Genomic DNA, 25,180 nt, shown 5'->3' with positions numbered 1-25,180 from the left:
AGAAATAAAACAGCAAATATCCACAAGGGGGCGATATCTAACAAAAAAAAGTCTATATTATTTTTAATTTTTTACTTAAAGGGAAACTCCAGTGCCAGGAAAACAATCTGTTTTCCTGGCACTGCAGGTCCCCTCTCCCTCCCAATCCCTGGTTGCTGAAGGGGTGAAAACCCCTTCAGTCACTTACCAGAGGCAGCGACGATGTCCCACGTTGCTGCTTCTTCCTCCGCGCCGCTACTCCCTCTGATTGCGTCGGCCGGTGGGCGAGACTGATCCCGCCCACCGGCCGGGGAGACCTAATACGCATGCGCGCCAATGCCGCGCATGCGCATAAGCGCTCCCATAGGAAAGCATTGAAAATGCATTTCAATGCTTTCCTATGGGGAAATGAGCTACGCTGGAGGTCTCAAATAGCGTGAGGACGTCCAGCAACGCTCTAGCACAGGTTTCCTGTGCTAGAAACCAGGAAGTGCCCTCTAGTGGCTGTCTAGTAGACAGCCACTAGAGGTGGAGTTAACCCTGCAAGGTAATTATTGCAGTTTATAAAAATCTGCAATAATTACACTTGCAGGGTTAAGAGTAGTGGGAGTTGGCACCCAGACCACTTCAATTGGCAAAAGTGGTCTGGGTGCCTGGAGTGTCCCTTTAACAGCAACCGAATTATTCATTAAACTGTAAATTGTTGGTAAATAACCAGTAAAAAGCAAATTCTAGGGCAAATTAACCAAAATAGAAAAATGACTAGCATACATTACTACTATGTATACTGACACTGTATTATATCAATACACATTATTCCACTATCACTCTCAGGGTTGGAAAATGCCAATCACCATAGCCACTACAGCTCACTGTAGTTGTTAAGGTGCCATGAGTGTCATAGTGCTGCCCCACAGTAAGATGCCAAACTATTTTATTTCTGTTAGACTATTTATCTGGGTCCCGCTGGGTGTCTATGCCGCATCAATTGTATTTTGCGGGCCATAGTGGTTATGGCGCTTGGAGTGCTCCCCTGAATTCAAAGGTAAATTATTATTTTATTATTTATATAGCGCCATCAGATTCCGTAGCGCTATACAATGGGTGGACTAACAGACATGTAATTGTAACCAGACAATTGGACGTACAGGAACAGAGAGGTGGAGGGCCCTGCTCAATGAGCTTACATTCTAGCATTGAAAGCTGTTTCCCTGTAAACATATGATGTCATAACTTAAAAATATGTTATTATTCCTCTGTCACTGGTTTTAGCTAGGATATCAAAATATGCTGCAATGATGTCACAATACAATGGCACACTATATAAAAATGGGTTACTATGACGTCATAATATAAAATAATGAAAATGTTCTTAGTTACCTTGTATAGTTATGATGTCACGATATAAATAATAATAATAATGACAGTGTATTGCTAATCCCTGCCATATTATGAAAAAAAATGATTATACTAATAATAATAATAATAATAATGTGGTTATTCCTTTGTCACAGGATACTGCTATACCATAATACTAAATATTAATAATAATAGGCAGTGTATTGGTAGCTCTCTATTAATGGATGACGTCATGGTGTAAATATAACAATTAAGTCACTATCGCCCTGTCACTGGGTTGTTTACATGACGTCACATGTTGTGAAGCTGCCAGAGTCCCCGCCCCGCCCAGTCGCTGACATCACACGTCTGCTCTGGCCGCCAGGGAAATCTCGCGAGATCAGCGGCTGCTTGGGAAGCCTCGCCAGCTGCAGTCTATCTCTCTCTCTCGCTCTCCAAGGCTACGGCTGAGATCTCGCGAGATACAGTGACGCGCTCTTCGCTGAGTTCTCGCGAGGTTAACGGGCCTCTCCTGTCTATGGTCGAGGTCTCGCGAGATTTTGTTCAGACAGTTTGCGGTGACGCACGGAAGGTGGATTCAGGGAAACGTTCGGTGAACGGGAGATGGAACTGTGAGACGGCTACAGGTGGGTCCCGGGGACAGCGAGCATGGCGGCTGGGGGGTACATCCAGGATCAAACGGACAGAAACTAGGGGGGGGGGGGGGAGAGAGGGCCAAGGGAGTGGGTGAAGGAGGGGGGCAGGGGGAGCGAGAAAGGGAGTGGATGAAGGAGGGGGGCAGGGGGAGCGAGAAAGGGAGAGGGTGAAGGAGGTGGGCAGAGGGGATCGAGAAAGGGAGAGGGTGAAGGAGGTGGGCAGGGGGGAGCGAGAAAGGGAGAGGGTAAAGGAGGGGGGCAGGGGGGAGCGAGAAAGGGAGAGGGTGAAGGAGGGGGGCAGGGGGGAGCGAGAAAGGGAGAGGGTGAAGGAGGGGGGCAGGGGGGATCGAGAAAGGGAGAGGGTGAAGGAGGGGGGCAGGGGGGAGCGAGAAAGGGAGAGGGTGAAGGAGGGGGGCAGGGGGAGCGAGAAAGGGAGAGGGTGAAGGAGGTGGGCAGAGGGGATCGAGAAAGGGAGAGGGTGAAGGAGGGGGGCAGGGGGAGCGAGAAAGGGAGAGGGTGAAGGAGGGGGGCAGGGGGAGCGAGAAAGGGAGAGGGTGAAGGAGGGGGGCAGGGGGAGCGAGAAAGGGAGAGGGTGAAGGAGGGGGGCAGAGGGGATCGAGAAAGGGAGAGGGTGAAGGAGGGGGGCAGAGGGGATCGAGAAAGGGAGAGGGTGAAGGAGGTGGGCAGGGGGGAGCGAGAAAGGGAGAGGGTGAAGGAGGGGGGCAGGGGGGAGCGAGAAAGGGAGAGGGTGAAGGAGGGGGGCAGGGGAATCGAGAAAGGGAGAGGGTGAAGGAGGGGGCAGGGGGGAGCGAGAGAGGGAGAGGGTGAAGGAGGGGGCAGGGGGCAGCGAGAAAGGGAGAGGGTGAAGGAGGGGGGCAGCGAGAAAGGGAGAGGGTGAAGGAGGGGGCAGGGGGGAGCGAGAAAGGGAGAGGGTGAAGGAGGGGGCAGGGGGAGCGAGAAAGGGAGAGGGTGAAGGAGGGGGGCAGGGGGAGCGAGAAAGGGAGAGGGTGCAGGGGGGAGCGAGAAAGGGAGAGGGTGCAGGAGGGAGCGAGAAAGGGAGAGGGTGAAGGAGGGAGCGAGAAAGGGAGAGGGTGAAGGAGGGAGCGAGAAAGGGAGAGGGTGAAGGAGGGAGCGAGAAAGGGAGAGGGTGAAGGAGGGAGCGAGAAAGGGAGAGGGTGAAGGAGGGAGCGAGAAAGGGAGAGGGTGAAGGAGGGAGCGAGAAAGGGAGAGGGTGAAGGAGGGAGCGAGAAAGGGAGAGGGTGAAGGAGGGAGCGAGAAAGGGAGAGGGTGAAGGAGGGAGCGAGAAAGGGAGAGGGTGAAGGAGGGAGCGAGAAAGGGAGAGGGTGAAGGAGGGAGCGAGAAAGGGAGAGGGTGAAGGAGGGAGCGAGAAAGGGAGAGGGTGAAGGAGGGAGCGAGAAAGGGAGAGGGTGAAGGAGGGGGGCAGGGGGCAGCGAGAAAGGGAGAGGGTGAAGGAGGGGGGCAGGGGGGAGCGAGAAAGGGAGAGGGTGAAGGAGGGGGGCAGCGAGAAAGGGAGAGGGTGAAGGAGGGGGGCAGGGGGGAGCGAGAAAGGGAGAGGGTGAAGGAGGGGGCAGGGGGGAGCGAGAAAGGGAGAGGGTGAAGGAGGGGGCAGGGGGGAGCGAGAAAGGGAGAGGGTGAAGGAGGGGGCAGGGGGAGCGAGAAAGGGAGAGGGTGAAGGAGGGGGCAGGGGGGAGCGAGAAAGGGAGAGGGTGAAGGTGAAGGAGGGGGCAGGGGGGAGCGAGAAAGGGAGAGGGTGAAGGTGAAGGAGGGGGCAGGGGGGAGCGAGAAAGGGAGAGGGTGAAGGAGGGGGCAGGGGGGAGCGAGAAAGGGAGAGGGTGAAGGAGGGGGCAGGGGGAGCGAGAAAGGGAGAGGGTGAAGGAGGGGAGGCAGGGGGAGCGAGAAAGGGAGAGGGTGAAGGAGGGGAGGCAGGGGGAGCGAGAAAGGGAGAGGGTGAAGGAGGGAGCGAGAAAGGGAGAGGGTGAAGGAGGGAGCGAGAAAGGGAGAGGGTGAAGGAGGGAGCGAGAAAGGGAGAGGGTGAAGGAGGGAGCGAGAAAGGGAGAGGGTGAAGGAGGGAGCGAGAAAGGGAGAGGGTGAAGGAGGGAGCGAGAAAGGGAGAGGGTGAAGGAGGGAGCGAGAAAGGGAGAGGGTGAAGGAGGGAGCGAGAAAGGGAGAGGGTGAAGGAGGCAGCGAGAAAGGGAGAGGGTGAAGGAGGCAGCGAGAAAGGGAGAGGGTGAAGGAGGCAGCGAGAAAGGGAGAGGGTGAAGGAGGCAGCGAGAAAGGGAGAGGGTGAAGGAGGCAGCGAGAAAGGGAGAGGGTGAAGGAGGCAGCGAGAAAGGGAGAGGGTGAAGGAGGCAGCGAGAAAGGGAGAGGGTGAAGGAGGCAGCGAGAAAGGGAGAGGGTGAAGGAGGCAGCGAGAAAGGGAGAGGGTGAAGGAGGGGGGAGCGAGAAAGGGAGAGGGGGGAGCGAGAAAGGGAGAGGGGGGAGCGAGAAAGGGAGAGGGGGGAGCGAGAAAGGGAGAGGGGGGAGCGAGAAAGGGAGAGGGGGGAGCGAGAAAGGGAGAGGGTGAAGGAGGGAGCGAGAAAGGGAGAGGGTGAAGGAGGGGGCAGGGGGGAGCGAGAAAGGGAGAGGGTGAAGGAGGGGGGCAGGGGGCAGCGAGAAAGGGAGAGGGTGAAGGAGGGGGGCAGGGGGGAGCGAGAAAGGGAGAGGGTGAAGGAGGGGGGCAGGGGGCAGCGAGAAAGGGAGAGGGTGAAGGAGGGGGGCAGGGGGCAGCGAGAAAGGGAGAGGGTGAAGGAGGGGGGCAGGGGGGAGCGAGAAAGGGAGAGGGTGAAGGAGGGGGGCAGGGGAATCGAGAAAGGGAGAGGGTGAAGGAGGGGGCAGGGGGGAGCGAGAAAGGGAGAGGGTGAAGGAGGTGGGCAGAGGGGATCGAGAAAGGGAGAGGGTGAAGGAGGGGGGCAAGGGGGAGCGAGAAAGGGAGAGGGTGAAGGAGGGGGGCAAGGGGGAGCGAGAAAGGGAGAGGGTGAAGGAGGGGGCAGGGGGGAGCGAGAAAGGGAGAGCTGAAGGAGGGGGGCAGGGGGGAGCGAGAAGGGGAGAGGGTGAAGGAGGGAGCGAGAAAGGGAGAGGCTGAAGGAGGGAGCGAGAAAGGGAGAGGGTGAAGGAGGGAGCGAGAAAGGGAGAGGCTGAAGGAGGGAGCGAGAAAGGGAGAGGCTGAAGGAGGGAGCGAGAAAGGGAGAGGCTGAAGGAGGGAGCGAGAAAGGGAGAGGCTGAAGGAGGGAGCGAGAAAGGGAGAGGCTGAAGGAGGGAGCGAGAAAGGGAGAGGCTGAAGGAGGGAGCGAGAAAGGGAGAGGCTGAAGGAGGGAGCGAGAAAGGGAGAGGCTGAAGGAGGGAGCGAGAAAGGGAGAGGCTGAAGGAGGGAGCGAGAAAGGGAGAGGCTGAAGGAGGGAGCGAGAAAGGGAGAGGCTGAAGGAGGGAGCGAGAAAGGGAGAGGCTGATGGAGGGAGCGAGAAAGGGAGAGGCTGATGGAGGGAGCGAGAAAGGGAGAGGCTGAAGGAGGGAGCGAGAAAGGGAGAGGCTGAAGGAGGGGCGCAGGGGCGAGAGGGTGAAGGAGGGGGGCAGGGGGGAGCGAGAGAGAGGAGGGGGCAGTGGGAGAGGGTGAAGGAGGGGGGCAGGGGGGAGCGAGAGCGAGAAAGGAGAGGGTGAAGGAGGGGTGGGGGAGTGATAGTATCTGGAATGCCTTTTATTTGTAGGTTGCGTGCCCTGGCTTTGTCCTCCAAGTTAGCTAGTTGGGCTTGGTGATCCGCGCATTGTTTCTGCAGCGCTCCTATGGCGGTATCTGTGTCTGTCTGAGCGAGCTTGTGGCCTGCCATACCTTCCTCCATTTTGTGCATGCGGGTATTGAGCTTGGATACCTCCTCCCGTATTGGCGCCAAGTCTGCCTTGAACATGGCTTGAATCTCTGTTACCAGGGCTTTAATATCTGCCCTCGTGGTTGGGGCCGAGTCCCCAAGCGCTGTGGTCGCCAGTGGCTCCATTCGTCGCCTCGGTGGACGGGAGGGGAGAGGTCGGCTGTGCTGCTATCCTCGTCCGAGGACAGATGCGTGTAAGCCTCTGCGGGCGCCATCTTGGTGTGTGTCGGCCTCGCTGCAGTCCGCATGTAAGTGCCGATAGCTTGAGAACCCGAGCCTGGGTCCGGACGCAGCTTCTTGTTTTTTTTCCCCATACCGTCGGGGTTCAGGCAGCTTCCAGTGCAATAGGAGCTGTAGCAAGAGCAGGGGGTAATAGGAGCTGAAGTAAGTGCAGGGGATATAGGGACTGTAGTGGTATAGTTAACACGGTATAGTGGATGTAGGGGTATAGTGAGTGTAGGGTTTGCATGGGGTACAGGGGCTATAGAAAATGCAGGAGATATAGGGTTTATATTGGATATAGAGGCTGTAGTGGGTGTAGAGACTATATGGGTCTTAGGGGCTGCATGGGGTACAGGGGTTGTAGTGGATGCAGGCTGTAATAGGAGCTACAGTAAGTGCAGGGAGCACAGGCGCTGTAGTTAGTTGAGGGAATATAGGGGTTGTAGTGGGAGTAGGGGGGTAGGGCTGTAGTGAGTGAAGGGTCTATAGTGGGTGTAGGGGTTGCAGGGAGTATAGGGACTGTTGTAATTGCAGGGGATATAGGGTCTATAGTAGGTGTAGGGACTATAGTAGTGGTTGTAGGGGCTGCAGGGATTTTACAGGCTGTAGTGGGTATAGGGGCTGTAGTGGTTATTGGGACAGAAGGGGATAGAGGGGAATGAACAGGAGCTGTGATGGGGCAGTAGTGGAGAAAAGTACATATATTTTTTATTTAAAAAATTTATAATTTATTCCCTCCTCCACAAACCTTACTGTTTGGCCAGAGAGGGCGGAATCCTAATCCCGAGTGGACTGGCCGGCACAGACGCATGTTGTCTCCCACTGGCATCCGAGCTCATATGCTGCAAGACGCGTCCAGCTCGTTTGGGCGCCGGCTCCGCCCCCTCTATTAACCAGTTTTTAATGGTTTGGTTTTTAATGGTTTTAAAATATATGTATTGCTTTTTGTTTGTGCTCGATTGGTTCATTTCAGATTGATGCACTTTAAAGCCAGCGACTCCTGGATTATTTGTCCTGTATATGGGTCACAATGCTTTACACAACACTAACCGCATGAGTCAGTCTGAACCTGGCCAAGACGGACTTCAGAGATTAAGGAGAACACAGACTGTGCATTTTAATCTGTTTTCCTGACCTCACAGAGTCAGAGATTTCACAGGAAACTAAATAATAGCTTACTAGATACACAAACCTATTCAAAGAAATAAATCAGGAAACACTACAGAAACTTTCTAATGCCCAAGCACTCCAAACAGATAGTGGTGGACTCCTGTTACAGACTTAATAAAACGGCTACTGCAACCCAGGAGACGCCTAAGGAAGTTCTGCTCAAACTGGTACGAGACGCTGACCGTGGCATTATTATTGGGGCAGTAAGGGGTACTCCCACGGTGCCATTTGAGGGTGATCAGCTGGCATTCTATCGAGACTTTTCCAGATATACCCTGTCCTGGCGGCGCTCTCTTAAGCCCATAATCCAAGTGCTTCAGGATAAATCCATTACCTACAAGTGGGGCCCCCGCAGACTACTTTCCAATAAGGCAGGGAAAGCACACGCTATCTCGCACCCTGCTGAAGCCTCAACCTTCCTGCAAGCCCTCGGCCTACCGACAGCACAGCCACAGATTACAGCCCACCCAGCCTGGAATGTAGCAGACATCACCCCATTCGTGCCAAGAGGAGGAGCACCCACGACAGTGGCACTGCCACCCTGAACTTTGGGACTGAGTTTTGCCTGTGCACTACCATATGCACGCTACCCCTCACAAAATCCTATAACTGTTGCCCTTTTTTTTTTTTTTTACCATGTTTATATATGTTTCTATATTTTATATCTGTTATGTTATGTTGCCGGCTCCGTAAGCCTTAGACCTAGCTCAGTACCAAAGCACCCCCCCAAGCGCCACGCCAGCGCAAAAATAGCAGCCTTGCGGGTGCCCAGAGCATAACCCCCGTTTTCAGTTACAGCATAACAAAATGGGAACTCACACCCGGCTTCGAGGGCTCCCATACCCAATAATACCATAACTACGTGCCTCACTCTTGCATAGGTATCAGGGCGTACTTTACACTGGCCACAAGGCACATACGGCCCAAGTTTACCGCCCCACTCAGTCATAAGCTCGAGGACCACCGACAGGGAAACCTGGGTAAACCCGCCTATACTAAAAATTAAAATTGAGTAGACTAAGCTAGGTGGCCAAAGTATCCATGTACTGTAAAAATGTTTTACCTGCTGATCACAAAATCTGTTAGAATTAAAAAAAAAACAACTGGTTAACACTTGGCATGGTTCTCTAAAATCCCTGACACTGTGTTCATTTTCATGATCTGCGTCTGGATCTAACAAAGTATAAAAACTTTACTCACGTTGCTGGCAATAGGTGGTCTTTGGAAAGCACATCCTATATTGCAAAGGATACCAGAGGTTTTTCCCCACTAGCTTGCTTTCCAATTATGTCTTTGATTACATAGAGAAAATATTAATGAGGGTTTAAACTGCACGGCCACCTTTGACCTGATTCATCCCTTGAATATTTAATGTTTTGCAAACTATACTTTGCTTTTGGTTTATTTAAAGGACCACTATAGAGCCAGGAAAACATACTCGTTTTCCTTGCACTATAGTGCCCCCACCCTCAGGGTCCCCCTCCCGCCAGGCTGGATGGAGAGGAAGGGGTTAAACTTACCTCTTTCTCCAGCGCTGGGGGGGAGCTCTCCTCCTCTTCGACTGAATGCGCATGCGCGGCAAGAGCCGCGCGCGCATTCAGCCAGTCTCATAGGAATGCTTTCCTATGGACGTTGGCGTCTTCTCACTGTGATTTTCACAGTGAGAAGCACGCAAGCACTTCTAGCGGCTGTCAATGATTAACCCAAATATAAACATAGCTGGACCAGGCACCCAGACCACTTCATTAAGCTGAAGTGGTCCTTTAACGTACCAGATTGAAGACATTTTTATTCTTTAGATGTTTATGCCATGGCACAACTTTTTCTGTCACTGGAGTCCTGCAATAGTTATGAGTGTGTGCTAAAATTGTAAAACTAGCAGCTTAATTGTTAGTGTTTAATCACACTTTGAGCATATAAGCAGAAAAAAATGTATTCAATTATTTTAAAATGAAATAGTTTTTTAGGGTGGGTGAGAGGGGTAGCATAGCAAGTTGCTTGATAGTAGGGAAGGTAGGCTAAGTGTGCAAGATGAGAAGACAAGGGGTCTTGTCAATAATAAAGGGTGCATAAAAAGGATGAGGAGGCCACAATAGTGAGGCATAGCAAAATAAATAAAAATGTTAAATCAGTTGAAAGAGAAAATAAAAAAAGGCCATTTCAGGATAGAACATGGAAGATAAATATAGGGTACATGAATAGACGAGATTTAAAATCAGGTCCCAGAGCCTGTGCAGTATTTATTATTTATACCCGACTAGTCATGTCTCCCTTTCTGGCACTTGAGGTTGGTAGTATCACTGTTAAATCTGGTTATTTCAGGACATAAATGTAATTTGTGAAATCATTATTAAAGGTGTTATTTTCAGTGAAGCATGCCAAATATTGGCCCCAACTCGCCCTGTAAGCAGCCAGTATGAATCCAGGGGTTTGTCTTCCAATTAACCTTGGAATTAAATACTAAACATTAATTTTGAACAAATGCTCAAGCAATGATTCTGTTTACAGTTTTAACATCTGAATCTCATCCACATTCTGCTGGCCCTGGAATTTGTATTCTTGTGTGTTCACATCACATCTGGGGGCCAGTAGTGCTTGTTATATGTAAATTCTTCTAAAAAGTTATGGTAAACTTAAACAGGGGTTTTGGTGCAGTACTCTCTACAGTGATTTGTCCTGTACCCCCCTATCGTCAGTACAGCCACATGGACCAATCCCCACTCCTATACCCCATGGAATTTTTTTAGTCTCTGTACGTTTTTCTATTAAAGATTTATTATTTTCCTTACTCTGTACATCAATTACTCTGCACACCAAGGGAGTGAATACCCTATTGTGGGCACACCCTCAGTCGAGTGTGTTCTGGTAGATGGATTTTTGCTTTCCTCTCCGAACACCTCGATTCTTGGGATTTTCTCTATTTTCTAATACTTATTGCGTTGGGTCAAGCCCTTTAGTTGTTGCCCATTTAGTCCTTGCCTTGGCTCCAGAACTGGACCTTTCTAGTTCTATAGCCATCCTCTTTTCCTTAATATGTAAACTTAAACAGCTCTCCTTAATTTTGCCATAAATGTTGGGCTATCACAAGAATTACTCTCTTCTGGAAGAGACCTCTTCAAAAAGGTCTGTATGACAGATTATGTTTGGTAGATGGTGTAGGAAGAGTTAAGATTGAGAACAGATTTATAGCTAGACTCTACAATTTCACAGCGTGCGCTGGGGGCGGTACTTCTGGATTAATGACCCCTGCAATTATACAGATATTAGGCTTCAGAGTGTACATTGCAGATTGAATCCAGGTGTGTGCTCATACAAAATGAAATGTTTGAGAAATTGTGTGAATATTTAGAAGTGATAACAAAGAATTGAAAAGATTGTTATATATTGGTTAATACAGATTAGTTGGTCATAGTTGCATTAAAATACAGCAAAAGAAAATTCTATAACCGTGAATGATTTACTCGAAGGGTAGCTTCACAAAAGAATATAAACGGCCTCATCGAGGCCTATCTTAAGAACCTGTTGCAGATGATTTAGTCTCCGTAAGCATCGCCTATGTATTTGACGTAGGTGCAAGCTGTGAAGGAGCTCTCATTTAGGCCATGGTAACCGTGCCTCTTAGAGGTGTCAGAAACATTAGAAGTATAATAAGGAAGGAGAGAAAAAAATAATTGACAACAGGAAAGGTGAAAGAGGAAGGGGAAACCATTAAATGAAAGGGGCAGTTGTAGAGGGAGGGAACCAGGGTTAACATTGCATGAACCTGCAGTATCGGGTATAACACTGTTTGATGCATTATGCTATTTTAGAGCCTCCCATGTAGAGGTCCTTCTGGCCCCACCGGCACCCTATCTGCTCCAGCTTCCCTGGGCCCCTCCATCCGACACTGGCTCCTCAGGTATCTAGCAGTATCCAGGGAGGAGAGGTATTACAGGCAATGGAACCACTTTTGGTTGTGTCGCTCCCTTGTCCTGGCCAAAAGATCCTCACTCTGTCGTTGACTTCCTTTATCCATCTAGCTATTGGGAGTGTACACTGTCGACGCCAATATAGTGGGATGACTGCTTTAGCTGCATTATGCAATTCTGGAACCTCCAAGCATTTGTATGTTATGGTTGATAATGTTGTATGATGTAACAACATTACTACTGGAGTAAATACAGGCAGGTCATCAGATATGTGCTCATCACAGTGTATGGCACCTTCCAAAAGTTTTCAAGTAGAGTGCAGCTCCACCATAAGTGTAATCGGATGCCCTCTGCCTCTCCAGCGCCACCCATGCGAGGAGGTCGACAGACCTTGTGCATTTGGGGTCAGTGCGATTGGAGTCTGGTACCATGTGGTTTGCGTGAAACTGAATCGGAGCGTTGCCGATAATATGGTTTCATGGATTAACGTAAAGACTTCAGTCCAGTCATCATCCGATAATGTTATCTGCAGGTCATCTTCCCATTTGTTCGTACAAGGTGGAGGATGATGATATCTCTCGTTGACTAACCTTATAAATACTGGAAATGCATCAAATTTGAGGGCGGCACTTACTCGAAATACGATGCAAATGTTGTAAGCTCTCGAGTGAAACTTCTTCTCTGAGGGATATAATGTAGATCATGTAAAATCTGGGCATGGGTGAGTTTGTGGAGGAACCTATTGGTCGTGTTCAGAAACCTGTCTGACAGAGGTATCACAGACTGAATATACTGCCACGCCTTTCCTGCCCTAAGAAGAAGCATCGCTGTTTGAGTGGTCCATGCATCCCTACAGGAAAATGTGTTATCCCATAGAGGTAACATTGGACCTGGGTCTGTGGTCAGGAAGTATCTAGGGCCCCATCTGTGCCACAGCAACAGTGTTGCTCAAACATACTAGTTAGGACGGGTTAGTCATCTTCCGCACTCCTCCTGGAACCATTGATGAGCCGTTAGATCAATGTAGATAATTGTCTTCTCCAATGCGTCCCAGAGTTTTGTTATGTTCCAGTAGAACCATTGAAGAACCTGTGAAAGGTGTGCTGCCACGTAGTACTTCTTAAAGTTGGGTAACGCTGAGCCAGATCCCCAAGTATTTAATGTGGTAGCCATACAACAACAAAAATATTTACAAATTGCAGGTATGACAGACCCTAGTTGAGCAAAAAAAAACAAAAGGACGTTAACATGCTTCATAATCAATATTACATGCAAGCAAAGAATGTGTACAGTAGGAGGTAAATTACTTCAATTACAAAGATCATAGAGGAGGCAGCCAGTGCAAATCATCTGAGGCAGGGCACGGCCAAACTAAAGGTCACTAGCAAAGGCCGGCGAAATCAACTCTGCTGGTGCTAATCTCATGGTACTGGCCTTCCAGCACATCCACAGTACGGAGAGAGGTTAAAAAATCAGGACATGCCTCCAAGTGCAAATTTTTTTGTTAGATCATTCACGATAACACAAAATGCCAACATTTACAATAATTCATTTTAATTGTATGGTTAACTTCAGCAATCCATCAAATAAAAACTTTTTTTGTGACAAAAAGGGTTTTACCTCGCAATAATCCTGCTTTTTAAAAATTAGTCAATGATGATATTCAGTTTTGAGAACCTTCCAAAGACAAGTGTACTCACTTTGTATAATATGACTGTGAGTCCTCTCCTAGTTTCAAACCATTGCTAGATTTTACTATATTTGATACTCTAAATATGGCTTTATGTATTGCTATTCATTCAGTTTGTCCCAGCCCTTTAAATGAAGGTCTGTCTTTCATGTCATGGCTTCTTGTACTAATGTTCTGCCTCTCGTTCTGCATGGCCGCCTAGTTATGCTTAATACTGCTGTGTTGTGTAGGTGTTGCGTGTGGTATGGCAGGACGGCTCCAACCTTATGACCGTAACGCCAGTGATCCAGAGAATGGGGATCGGAAATTTTATAGTAGACCTTGCAAACTATATAAGCATTCAAGGTAGGTACCCCAGATCTGTGAACATCAATCCACTGTGCTTCCATTTCATTACCACTTTGCCAGCTAGCTTTAATTACTGAATGGTACTTGGATTGTCCTATGGATCTGGGGTCGTTATTGTAGGAAACACATTGCCGTCTCTTCAGAAATGAGTCCAGTCTTAAAGGAACACTGTAAGGTCAGGAACACAAACATGTATTCCTGACCCTATAGTATTAAAAACACTATCTAGTCCACCATAGCCCCCTAAATATAGTAAAATGTTACCTTTATTCCAGTCTGCTGGTGCTGGCTCTGCCCCAATCTGCCTCCTTGGCTGACATCATCAAAAGTGATATCAGCCAATCACAATGCTTTCCCATAGGAAAGCATTGGATTGGCTGAGATTGTCAATTCTGATGATCTCAGCCAAAGAGGCGGGCTGGAGGGGCAGAGCCAAAACCACCCTTGCCAATCAGCATCTCCTCATAGAGGTGCATTGAATCGTGATACAAAAAAAGCACCAAATTTGGTGTTTTCATGATGCCAGGTGCACTTTTGCGAGATAAAAAAAATTAATATATCACATGATTTTTCTACAGATCCATCCTGTAACTGAAGGTCCAATTGGCTGAGGGTATGTTGCCTAGAGGTCCCTTAGTTTGGGTATATGGTGCTTACAAGTCATAAAAACATAAAATTAGGACATTCTTTAACCCCTTAAGGACACATGACATGTGTGACATGTCATGATTCCCTTTTATTCCAGAAGTTTGGTCCTTAAGGGGTTAAGGGCATGTATGTAAACTCTCTAAGCACCAAAATCACTGCAGTTCATTGTACCGCTTATTTTAGTAGTTAAGGTACTGCCGCTGCTCCACTCTGATAATGAGGATGTTCATTTCTTTATTCTCTATACAAACCTGGACAGCAGTGATACCAGGTGAGCATTAAAGTCTGCATTGCTGAACAGATGATGAGAATGTGACGTTCCTTTTTATAATGGTGGCAGTGGATGCTGGGAATGCCCTGTTTTTTTTTGTTTCCTTCCAAACCACTTACTCCACCCAAGAACTCCTGCATGCATAAGTGCTCTAAAAAGCTCTGGTGGTGCTAGTTACAGTGTCTCAAACTTAAAATTTTCTTCTGTTCCATTCGATTTTTTTCTGTGTACCATAGAAAGGAATGGCATTTAGTTTAATCATCATATGTGCATGTGAGATGTCACAGAATAGATGAGCAAACTAGGTAGTTGGGGGAAATAAGTCTTTGAACTATTAAGATGACCGTTTGCATATAAAGTAAGCAGTTACTCTTCTGGCTGCCTTTAATCTGAGACAGTTGTGATCATTAAATGTCATTAACACTTGTGATTTTCATGGGATTAATCGTGATGTACATAAATGGGCACTGCGAAACGGTCCATGACTGTGTTTAAATTAAATCTTAATTAGTTGAGGTTCTCTTTACCAGTAACCTACCTAATAGAGTATTGCATTATTTATGGTGTCTTTAACTTGTTTGGTATTATTTCCCAAGAAGTGAAGCCTTGTTATAAATTTTAAACTTGTCACTTGAGCTGTAGGAAGGAAGAAATGGCTACCTTATTATAAATATTTATTTTAACCTTTAATCTGCCAGGGTTCCACGTCCGTGTTGTACTCTCACACTTGCGCAAGAGCACAACACTGAGGTGTATGGATGAACCTGTGAGACAGCGGGATCCTCCATACAGTGACAAAACTTGATGGCAGAAGCTCCACCTTTTTGTCAAGGTTAGGAAATATTACCAGTGAACTTCCTAAATTGTCAATGTGAGAAGATTTTGTCTTGCGGTGACAGATTCTCTTTAAGGTTGTGTATCAAAGATTGAGTGGGACTGCTGGTTAACATGAAACAAGCCTGTACACAGCTGCTAATGTTTTGTCCACAGCCATGTGCTATGTTTTGCTGTCAACGTTTGCAATGCACCCTCTCCGAGGAATGTACGTGGCGCTTATGTGAATTTGAAGACAATGGAGAAAGTAAAAGCTTCCTCCCTTGAGATCAGAGGCAGTCTTATTGGTGCAGTGATTTGTTTTACTCACCTGTGGTTATAATACACTGTTTGTTGAGAAACCGTGACGTGTCCTTCTTGCACCATAAGCCATGCAATGAGCATTGTGCTTTGAGTGGCACTTTATATGTTGCAATGAGTTACCCTGTAAGAATTAAAGCAGAGCTGTCATTATCTGGGATATTTGCCTTTGCATATTTAGGCAAGTCCCCTGAAGGACATATGTGGTTATGGTCTGCTGGCAGTCATAGGTAAGTAAACGTGAAGCTGTTTACCTCAGCAGATGCCATCTTTATTGTCGGGGACTCCTTTTAGCTATTGGTGCTTCATTTGCCTGGAGCCATGTCAGTGCTGTACTTTAGTGCATGTGCAAGAGTATAACGCTAAAATCTGTGGCAGAGACCACTAGAGCCTCCGTAGTTCCATGCCTGAATTCCACAGCTGGGACAGCTGCTGGGATTGGAGAAAAGTTGACAGCAGAACTCAGTCATTTGTCAACCTTAGCCTTGCCCATAGGACAAACTAGACCCTACTTTGTCTTACGGTATCTTTGTCTGTGTACTGCCAAAGCACTCAACATTTACTATTTCATAAAGATTATATCATTTTGATATACTGAGAAGGGTCGGTGGTTAGAATGAGCCCCTAATGAGTGTAAAGCTGGTGCCTTCTGGATACCTTAACCTGTCATCGGCCAATCACAGAGCAGCAGTGTAAGATTAGCTAAATCAATCACAGCTCTGTAGTATGCACTGTTTGGTTACAAGATAATGTTAGATAAAAATGATGGGGGTGGGGGCTTACTTTGCTCCAGTGCTTTTAAAAAAAAAAAAAAAAAAAAAAAGTAGATTTCCAAAAATATCTTATGTGTTCCCATTAGTGATGTCCCGAACAGTTCGCCAGGAACCGTTCGCCGGCGAACATAGCGTGTTCGCGAACACGCGCCATGTTCGGTCCGCCCCCTATTCGTCATGGAGGTGGGATGGTCTGGGAGGGAGGGTCTGCTGCTGATTGGCTGGAATGTGTCTGCTGACTGAGAGGTACAGGGTCAAAGTTTACTCAATGATGACGAATAGGGGGCAGACCGAACATCGCGCGTGTTCGCGACCGCGAACATCGCGCGTGTTCGCGACCGCGAACATCGCGCGTGTTCGCGACCGCGAACATCGCGCGTGTTCGCGACCGCGAACACCGCGCGTGTTCGCGACCGCGAACACATCGCGCGTGTTCGCCAGCAAACTGTTCGGGACATCACTAGTTCCCATGTGTAGTAGCAGTATTTTAAAGAGAGGGTATGTTTTATCAGGGGGTCTTTGTATTTAGTTTATTTGTGATGCTTCCTGCTGGAGCTCTGAAAGATAAATTGTACCTAAACTCTACCTTTTCAATGTACCATTTTTAATATGTAAAGTGGGTACTCTAAGAGCAGTTTATTACAGAGGTCGTGGTACTAGGATGCCTTGGGTGCCATTACTCCACTCATTTTTATTTATTTTTTGACCTACGATCTGCCTCCTATTCAGATGACAGATTGTAGGGCATCTGTTCAATTTCTCACAGAATACCTTGTGAAATCTTTACAATGGGAAAATTGTCAATATTCAGGATTATTTTTTTTGTCATTGAAAAGTAGTTTTGTGTAATTGGGTTTAGGAGCACCATCCTAAAATATATGAAACAAAGTTCTCATTATTTAATGTCCTGGAACGTCTTTAATTGTAGTTTAGCTGGATGATTACTTTTTTGTTTCTAGCTTAGTTGCTTTTTACAGATGAAATCTGTGTCCCGTATGTGGTGATAAGTGCAAATTTTGTATAATTGCCTTTAGTTGAATTATGAAGGCAAGAAATCACAAAATGTAGCTCAGCAATAAGAATTGCATTTATTGGCTTATTGTGCTGTATGGAGTATGTCGATGTGCGAGACCTATATTTAGTGTCATGTTTGTCATCTTTCAAGTCTGTTGATTCCTAACATGTTTTAAAAAAAGTAATCTCAGCAGACACAATTACGCTGCTTTCAAGGGCTTTGATGCAGGGCTTGTCTGAATTCCTGGATTAGACTTTGTGTAATAAAACAGTTCTTAATAGTACCTTTTGGTTTTCTGTTAATTTGGTCAGCTGTTATATAAATAGATTGCCGCCACAGCCATTATCACCGATTTCACGCGTTAAACCTGAAAAGCTGGTAATCTCTTCCTATGGAGCGACTGTCTACTCCTCCCTTCCTCCCCTCCAGATTCTGCCTGTCACTGCAGGACACCCAATCGCTGCTCGTCGGCAGGACTGCTTGTACAAAGCAGCTCGAATGAGGTGGCGTGTCTGGAGACGTCAGCCCTGATTCACTGATTGTGTGAAAATTATTTGTATTAATATCTGGAAGGTGCAGTGTCCTGACTGCCTGCCATTGTGGCACGAGGGTAAGAATGCTAGGTGGCCACATGTCGTCCTGCTCTCACTGAGCCACAGCCAAGGTTTGGCAATGTCGTAACGCAGAAATGCTGAACTTTGCAAGTAATGCCCAGGGCTGCTTTCCAAACTGCCTCTTACTTCCTCTGTGATCTGATACCCAAGCTCTCTCTGTGTCTGTGTGCTGCAAGGTGCGTATCAATTGCTGAGGGAGGGGGCCCTGATAAGCTAAATTAGAGGTGTACAAAAGGTGGAACCCCCTTACATGTTTATCACTACAACTCCTACTATGCTTTGCCAGGCTGGCACAGCATTGTGGAAATGCAATTCTACTCAAGGTGTCTGTCTACCTTTTGTTCAGCTTTGCTCTAAGTCGATATAGGATCTTGGCAGGTGATTGGGCTTAGTGCCCCAAATGTTAGAATTTTAAATGTTTGTGTTTAGGAGTGCAAGCTCTTCAGGCTTGTCTGCAGATAATTTCAATGTAAAAAAGTGTTTTATTTTTTTTCTCACCATTGCCCCTCTTTCTCTTTCATTGTCTCTAGTCACAGCACCCGTATTCGGAAACATCCTTTGTTCTCCGCAAGGTGTGTGATCAGAATAAGTTGATTAGATTGTTAGTTTGTTAATCTCGGATGACTGGAAAGACATGCAGGGCATTGTCTAGTAATTCTCCTTCTTGTTCTCTGCTGATTAAAGCTAGCCTAATATGATTTGAATCTCCTTCCTGTATCTGCATTTGTCAGGATCTGTTAAGCCCAGAAATTTGCTAGCAATAACCCCTTGTGTTCAGCTGTGCCTATTGTGAAGTGAAGATCTTCTGTATGCACAGTATGTTTAAATCACTTAATCTAGCCTCTTGCTCATCTATTGTTTCACTTGGCGCTTGTGATAAAGGTCCTTTGTGTCTGGACAGTGTCAAATGTTTAGTCTTTCTCAAACCAGAGTTGTTACTTAAGGTGCACTCCATGCTCTTTCCCTATGTGAACGGAGACACTACTTCTAGCAGTCTTGGAAGGAGCTTTAAAATCCGTTTCTACAAAATAAAAGCCGTTGATGGTAAATCACCCTGTTATCCTAACAAGTCCATTGTTGCTACCTATAACTGGACTGTCAACCTTAATAACAAAAAAAAATAAAAAATCTTGATAATCCGTATTTTGTTTTGCTGTCAAATGCATTCACTTTCTAGATTAATATAGCACTCAAATTGTTGGAGAGCAATGCAAAAAGGAATTTAACCCTTTAAGCTCTTCATACCTGTTCACTCAAGTGCTTGTCTTCACCTTAATCAGCAGTGTTCAGTCTCTATGCATAGTGAAGAGGAACTATAAAGCCGCACTATTGAGGCGCATCTGTGGCTTAAAGTACTTTTAGTCTCCTTGCAGAGGTGAGGGTTTAATTGGCAGACAACAAGGCTTCTTTGTGAACAAAGTAGCATTGTTCGAGACAGTGAATTGTATTTATATCTTTACATGATCATAAAAAAATTAAATTTGTATGGTAGTTTTGCGTTCCCAAACATGCCATAAAGTTCCTCACAAATACATATTTTCATATATATATATATATATATATATATATATATATATATATATGTGTTTTGTCATACTGTATGTGCCGTAAATGGTATGTCTGCTTCCATTCTTGCATTTCATACTATGTGAATTATTGCAGGCTGACGGATTTAAAATATTCCGTCAATATTTCTGTAAAAACCCCAAACATTTGAATTGTGTAAATATTCAGAATTTGAAATGTTTAGGTATCTCTGAAATGGCAGTTTTGTGCAAAATAATGTGCTCTTCATCTCGGGTTTGAAATGTTTTTCTATTTTTTAAAATATAATAAAATCCCAAAATTGCATTTTAGCGAACAAATTTTATGATTCTTCTTCATTTATATTCACTTATTCTTCTGTAGCATCTAGCCAGGTGCATTCATGGCAAATCTAATCTGCTACTTGTGTTTTTCCAGCACCCCATCACGTGGTCCTAGATCAGGAACAAGTAACACAAAAATGAATCCACACGGTGCCAGTGGAGGTCACGAACGTTCAAGAGATAGACGTCGTTCAAGTGACCGATCTCGGGATTCATCCCATGAAAGAGGCGAGAGTCAGCTAACTCCTTGTATTCGGAACGTCACCTCCCCTACAAGGCAGCATCAAAGCGGTACGTTTGTTTTGTTTTTTTACCTTTGTGGTTGTGTGTTTACCGGTTCTCTTTACTGTCACTTGTGGCATAACACTTTGTTTTCATAGCTGATAAAGAGTTGGTGCCTTTGCCCCATTTCTTAATTTACTAGGTGAAGACAGAAACCAACTGCCCTGACTTCTGCTTGAAAATAAAATGTATTCCTAACCAACAGGCATATTGGAGTGCTTTCTAGATACCCCCTAAATTATGTATGTACGTACATATGTACAGATAATAGGTAGACTCTTTGTTGGCTTAGGACTACAGTCCCTTTTATGCTTTGTTAGACTCTAGGCTAGCAAAACACAGTGCAAATGGTATACCTGCAGCAGCGGTGTATTCTGCTGCTATACTGCCAGCAACTTGCCTTAAGTATTTGTGCTCAGAATGCACAGCTCTATAGAGGCCACTATGGTTGATTCGAACCTGCAACGTGTCTTTAACAACAATGGGTTCCCAGACACGACTGACACTGCATAACTCAATCTGGAGGATGCAAACCTTTTACTTCTTGTTATTGGCCCTCATTGTGTCTCTTCACACTTATTCGGCTGTGTCCAAGTCATTAAATGACACTTTGAAACACCAAAACAACTTTAGCTTAATGAAGCAGTTTTGGTGTATTGGTTTTGCCCCTATGTGTCACTGCTCAATTCTCTGCCATTTAGGCGTTAAATCACTTTGGTTATACAGCCCAGGTCACACCTCCCTGCATGTGATTTACACAGCCTTCCTAAACACTTTCTGTACACATGTGCACAATGTGTTTACTTTAGAATATCATATCGCCTGCTGTGTGTCTGTCATTAAAGGTCAATTAATATAGGAGATAAAAATGTTTAAAGTAAACACACTGTGCTACAAAATCTGATTGAAAATGACAAAGTTAAAAAGTCACAGCCAGAGGAGGTGTGGCTAGGGCTGCGTTAACACAAATAAAAAAAATTTAACTCAATGTCAGAGAGTTGAGCAGTGACACTGCAGGGGCATGATCTTTACACCAATACTGCTTCATTAAGCTTAAGTTGTTTTGGTGCTCTTTAACCCCTTAAGGACACATGACATGTGTGACATGTCATGATTCCATTTTATTCCAGAAGCTTGGTCCTTAAGGGGTTAAACCGCACATCTCTTGTTGCTCAGTCAGCATTTGGTGAGGAACATACTATGAGTGTCTTGGGTTATGGTTCAACTAGAACTGTAGAAATCTGGCTGGCCGTGTTACATATGGAGTTTATACCAGCCAGAAATAATTTTTCTAGATCACTCCAATCTGCCATGTGTGCCTTCAAGCTGGCTTTATCTTGCAGGTCAAAGAAAGGTGACTGGAACTATGGGGGTGGTATAAAGAGTAATTCTGGGGGCAAAGTCTAATTAAGTGGAGCATTCACCATGGAAATCCGGGTTACCTGATTTTCCCTATCTGGGATTTGTCATAAAGTGGCATAATTGCTGAGGTGAATACTGGTTTAAAGGGATTCTCTAGTGCCAGGAAAACAAACCGTTTTCCTGGCACTGGAGAATCCTGGAGTGCCCCCCTCCCTATCACTCCCCATCCCAAGTCGTTTATAAAAACAGCATTAATTACACTTGCAGGGTTAAGGGTGATGCGAGTTGGCACCCAGACCACTTCAATGGGCAGAAGTTGTCTGGTTGCCTACAGTGTTTCTTTTAACCCCTTAAGGACACATGACGTGTCTGACACGTCATGATTCCCTTTTATTCCAGAAGTTTGGTCCTTAAGGGGTTAAAGTAAAATTATAATAATAAAAAAAAAGTTGGATGATGCCCCCAGACTATTTGCACCATCACTACTGCACTGAGCTTTAGTGTTTATGGTAGAGCGCTGCAGCTTTCCCATTAATATTACTGTTGTGCTTTACACTGTATCTTGCAGAAATGTAAGGTTTATTTTTACCATGGATGTCATTAGATTTCAACTGCTTATTTGTAAATGTTATGTATACATTTTGTTTTTGCTTTTATTTACTTTATTGGGTGAGCTAGTACTAGCTGTTAAAACATTGCCCTGTTTTTCCAGTCATGCCTGTGTACATGTGTAAATATTAGTGAATAAAATACAATAAATATTAAAGGGACACTATAGTCACCAGAACTACACCGTTTATTGAATTTGTTCTGGTGAGTAGAATAATTACCGTCAGGCTTTTTGCTGTAAACACTGTCTTTTCAGAGAAAATGCAGTGTTTACATTACAGCCTAGTGATAACTTCACTGGCCACTCCTCAGATAGCTGTTAGAGATCCTTCCTGGGTCATGGCTGCCTAAAATGCATCCGAACATTCAGTATCTCCTCCCTCTGCATGCAGTCATTGAACTTTCCTCATAGAGATTCATTGATTCAATTCATCTCTATGAGGAGATGCTGATTGGCCAGGGCTGTGTTTGAATCATGCCGGCTCTGCCCCTGATCTGCCTCTTTGTCAGTCTCAGCCAATCCTATGGGGAAGCATTGTGTATGGATCAGGCTACCACTTCTGATGATGTCAGCAGGCAATGGCCAGGTCTAAAGGAAACAAAGACAAAGTAAGCAGCTACAGACTTGAGTACAAGTAAGATTTTACTATATTTAGGGAGGCAAGAGGGGGGTAGGAGGCTAGATGGTGGTTTTAACCCTATAGGGTCAAGGATACATGTTGGTGTTCCTGACCCTATAGTGCTCGATTAACATGTGTCACAGAACTTCAGAATTTATGGTTTTATATAGTAAGCTGCTTCTCTTTATCTTATTTATTTTCAAATAATATAATATACAAAGAACAAAAACCAATGGGTTTATGGTTCAATTTAACCTGCACGCTGCAAAACTATTCCAAGAGAACCATGGGGTGGACTCCCAAATCATACACCATGAGTTTCTTGTTGAAGGTAATGAACTGAAGGAATTCTGTTTAATCGAGAATAACTAAAGGAAACAACATATTATATTAAATTTCTTCATAGCGTGTGTTTTCTCTGTACATTGTCTCTCCAGGCTTCACACCTGGATCTGTGAATTCAGTCTCTTATGTATCTCTCCTTTACTTTATATAAGAGTGGAACAGATCATTGTGTCTTATGACAGCGGGGCGATAGGATTTGACATAGCTGATTATTACAGTGAGAAATGAATGCAGATTAAACCTATATTAAGGAAGCGGTCATTGGCTGGTTGTCGTCTAATGCTGCTGGAGATACGCTATACTGGTGGATAGGGATTATGAATGCCAGAGTGAGATCTCCCAATGTTTATGCTGGGTTTAAACGTTTGTAATATAATTACATTTTATGTATTCATTACTTTTTCGTAATCAACTTTCAGACAGCCCAAATAATGACTATTTTATTTTGCTTCTAAAGATGTCTTACCGAAACAGATTTATTTTGTATGTGTGTTTCTTACAGCTAGGCAGTGGGCCCTTTACACAAAGTCCATGTACAGTGCTTGTGTAAAGTCATGTCACCAAACCCCACATTAAATCAAAGGATTCGTTCTCTTTTGTAGATCGAGAGAAGGAATACTGTTCCTCGCGTCCAGGCAGCCCCCGTCCTCAGAAAACCTCCCCGAATGGTTCCAGTAGTTGCATTGGCCTAAGTAGCCGGATGGGTAGCCAGTCCAGCTCAGATGGCAGCTGTAAGACCTCCAGCGAGATGGTATTTGTTTACGAGAACGCTAAAGAAGGAGTTCGAAATGTTCGCACGTCAGAGCGGGTCACTCTTATAGTGGACAATACCAGATTCGTTGTAGATCCTTCCATTTTTACTGCGCAGCCAAACACAATGTTGGGCAGGTTTGTACTACGATTTCTGCTGTGCTTTTCTTTAAGATCATTTTTATTTTCCTATCTCTGAAAGATCTATGTTTTTGTGACAGATATACCGTGTCCTGTCTTTACCTGTACTGTGAGCTTTCAGTTCTATTTATTGTAAAAATGAAGTCCTTGAACCTGACATGAACTGCAATCCTGTGCACTCGGCGACCTGCAGCTCACGGCATAACCTGTGTTAATGGATAGGACGTCAATACTAGTTAATGGCACCATTCTCTTTCAAGGCTAACTTTGGTTTGTTTTCTTAATTCTAACAGTGGGCTCTCTGCTCCCTGAAAACTGAGTTGGTAATTTTCTAGAGATTGATATATGTGCATGTTCTTTTTGCATAGGTTCATGGTGAAATTCATCAGGTGTCGAGGCTGTATAATTTCTAGATTTATATTTTTATCTATGCATATAATAAGTAGTAAATCTTATTTTTTTTATTTAATTTTTTTCTGTTGCTGTCTTGTGTCCGTTTTGGTTTTTCTTATATTGAAACATGTAATGATTTTGTTGTGCAGGATGTTTGGATCAGGCAGAGAACATAATTTCACACGTCCCAATGACAAGGGAGAGTTTGAAGTTGCAGAAGGAATCAGCTCCACTGTGTTTCGAGCAATTTTGGTGAGATTTTGTTTTCATAGCTAGGAATAAGAATATTTCTGAATTCTGAGTGCTTGTCCAACTTGCACAAAGCGCCATAATTTCAGTTACAGATAAAGCCGTCACTAGGAGTGAAATGGATAGATGTTTCTCTATATAGGGGGATATCCTCTGTATTTTGCGTATGTGCACAGTGCGATAGTTTCGTGAAATATACCGTGACAGTCCATGTGTGAATCTTTTTTCCTTAATGAATACAAGCAGTTTGTTTCCCAATATTGCTTTTCCACATAAATTGATTAAAATTACATCAGAAGAAAACTGGAATGTTAATGAAACACAGACAATTCTATGCTAAAGAGAGTGGTGCGCACTAGACAGATATTTGTTTTGGGTGGTAATCGGTATATAATCGGTATCAACCTTGTAATTTATCGATAACTTACATCTCGCCATCTTCCACATCCTGAAACCCCAGTTGCCTGTCAATGAGGCGCCACTTTGCGACCTCAAATACTTCCTCCCTTTGAGCCCCCGCATGTGGAGTTCAGCTGAAGGCAGGGAGGTGAGACCGTGCATAATCTACTGAGCTGGCTGACAGTGATAGGAGTGTGACTGCCGCCAGCCTGTTCAGTTAATGCAAGATTCGTGTCGAAATTGTGTTGCTTTTTCAAAACTTTAAACGTACAGAATATCGACACCGGTTATTGGCCTAAATGGTGACCGATAATCTGTATTGACTCTGGAAAAATGAAATAAATCAATCCCTACTGTGCAGATAATCTAAACTCTCTTCCTTGTGCTGCAGTCTGTGTCCTGAAAGTGCCACAGCAAGGACTTATATCATTATTATATTGATAAGGAATGACTCTGCATTTAAATAGCTCTGGTGA

General features: G+C 45.4%; 1 protein-coding gene across 3 annotated transcripts in view; it reads left to right on the top strand.

The window, feature by feature from the left end:
• Positions 1–1,774: 1,774 nt before the first annotated feature.
• Positions 1,775–25,180, top strand: part of BTBD10 (BTB domain containing 10) — a 28,593-nt gene continuing 5,187 nt past the window's right edge. The window contains exons 1-5 of one of the 3 annotated variants that reach the window (XM_063438563.1): positions 1,775–1,964; positions 13,114–13,228; positions 19,649–19,845; positions 23,375–23,660; positions 24,206–24,308. In XM_063438563.1, coding sequence (XP_063294633.1) covers positions 1,856–1,964; positions 13,114–13,228; positions 19,649–19,845; positions 23,375–23,660; positions 24,206–24,308 — 810 coding nt within the window. In that variant the 5' untranslated portion in view covers positions 1,775–1,855. Of the gene's footprint in view, positions 1,965–13,113; positions 13,229–17,612; positions 17,863–19,648; positions 19,846–23,374; positions 23,661–24,205; positions 24,309–25,180 lie in introns of those variants that run through there. The other 2 variants (XM_063438565.1, XM_063438564.1) reach the window with 2 other exon arrangements.

This window comes from Pelobates fuscus, chromosome 12 (genome assembly GCF_036172605.1).
Source record: "Pelobates fuscus isolate aPelFus1 chromosome 12, aPelFus1.pri, whole genome shotgun sequence".
Classification (NCBI taxonomy): Eukaryota; Metazoa; Chordata; class Amphibia; order Anura; family Pelobatidae; genus Pelobates; species Pelobates fuscus.
This window is presented reverse-complemented; position numbering and strand designations above follow the sequence as displayed.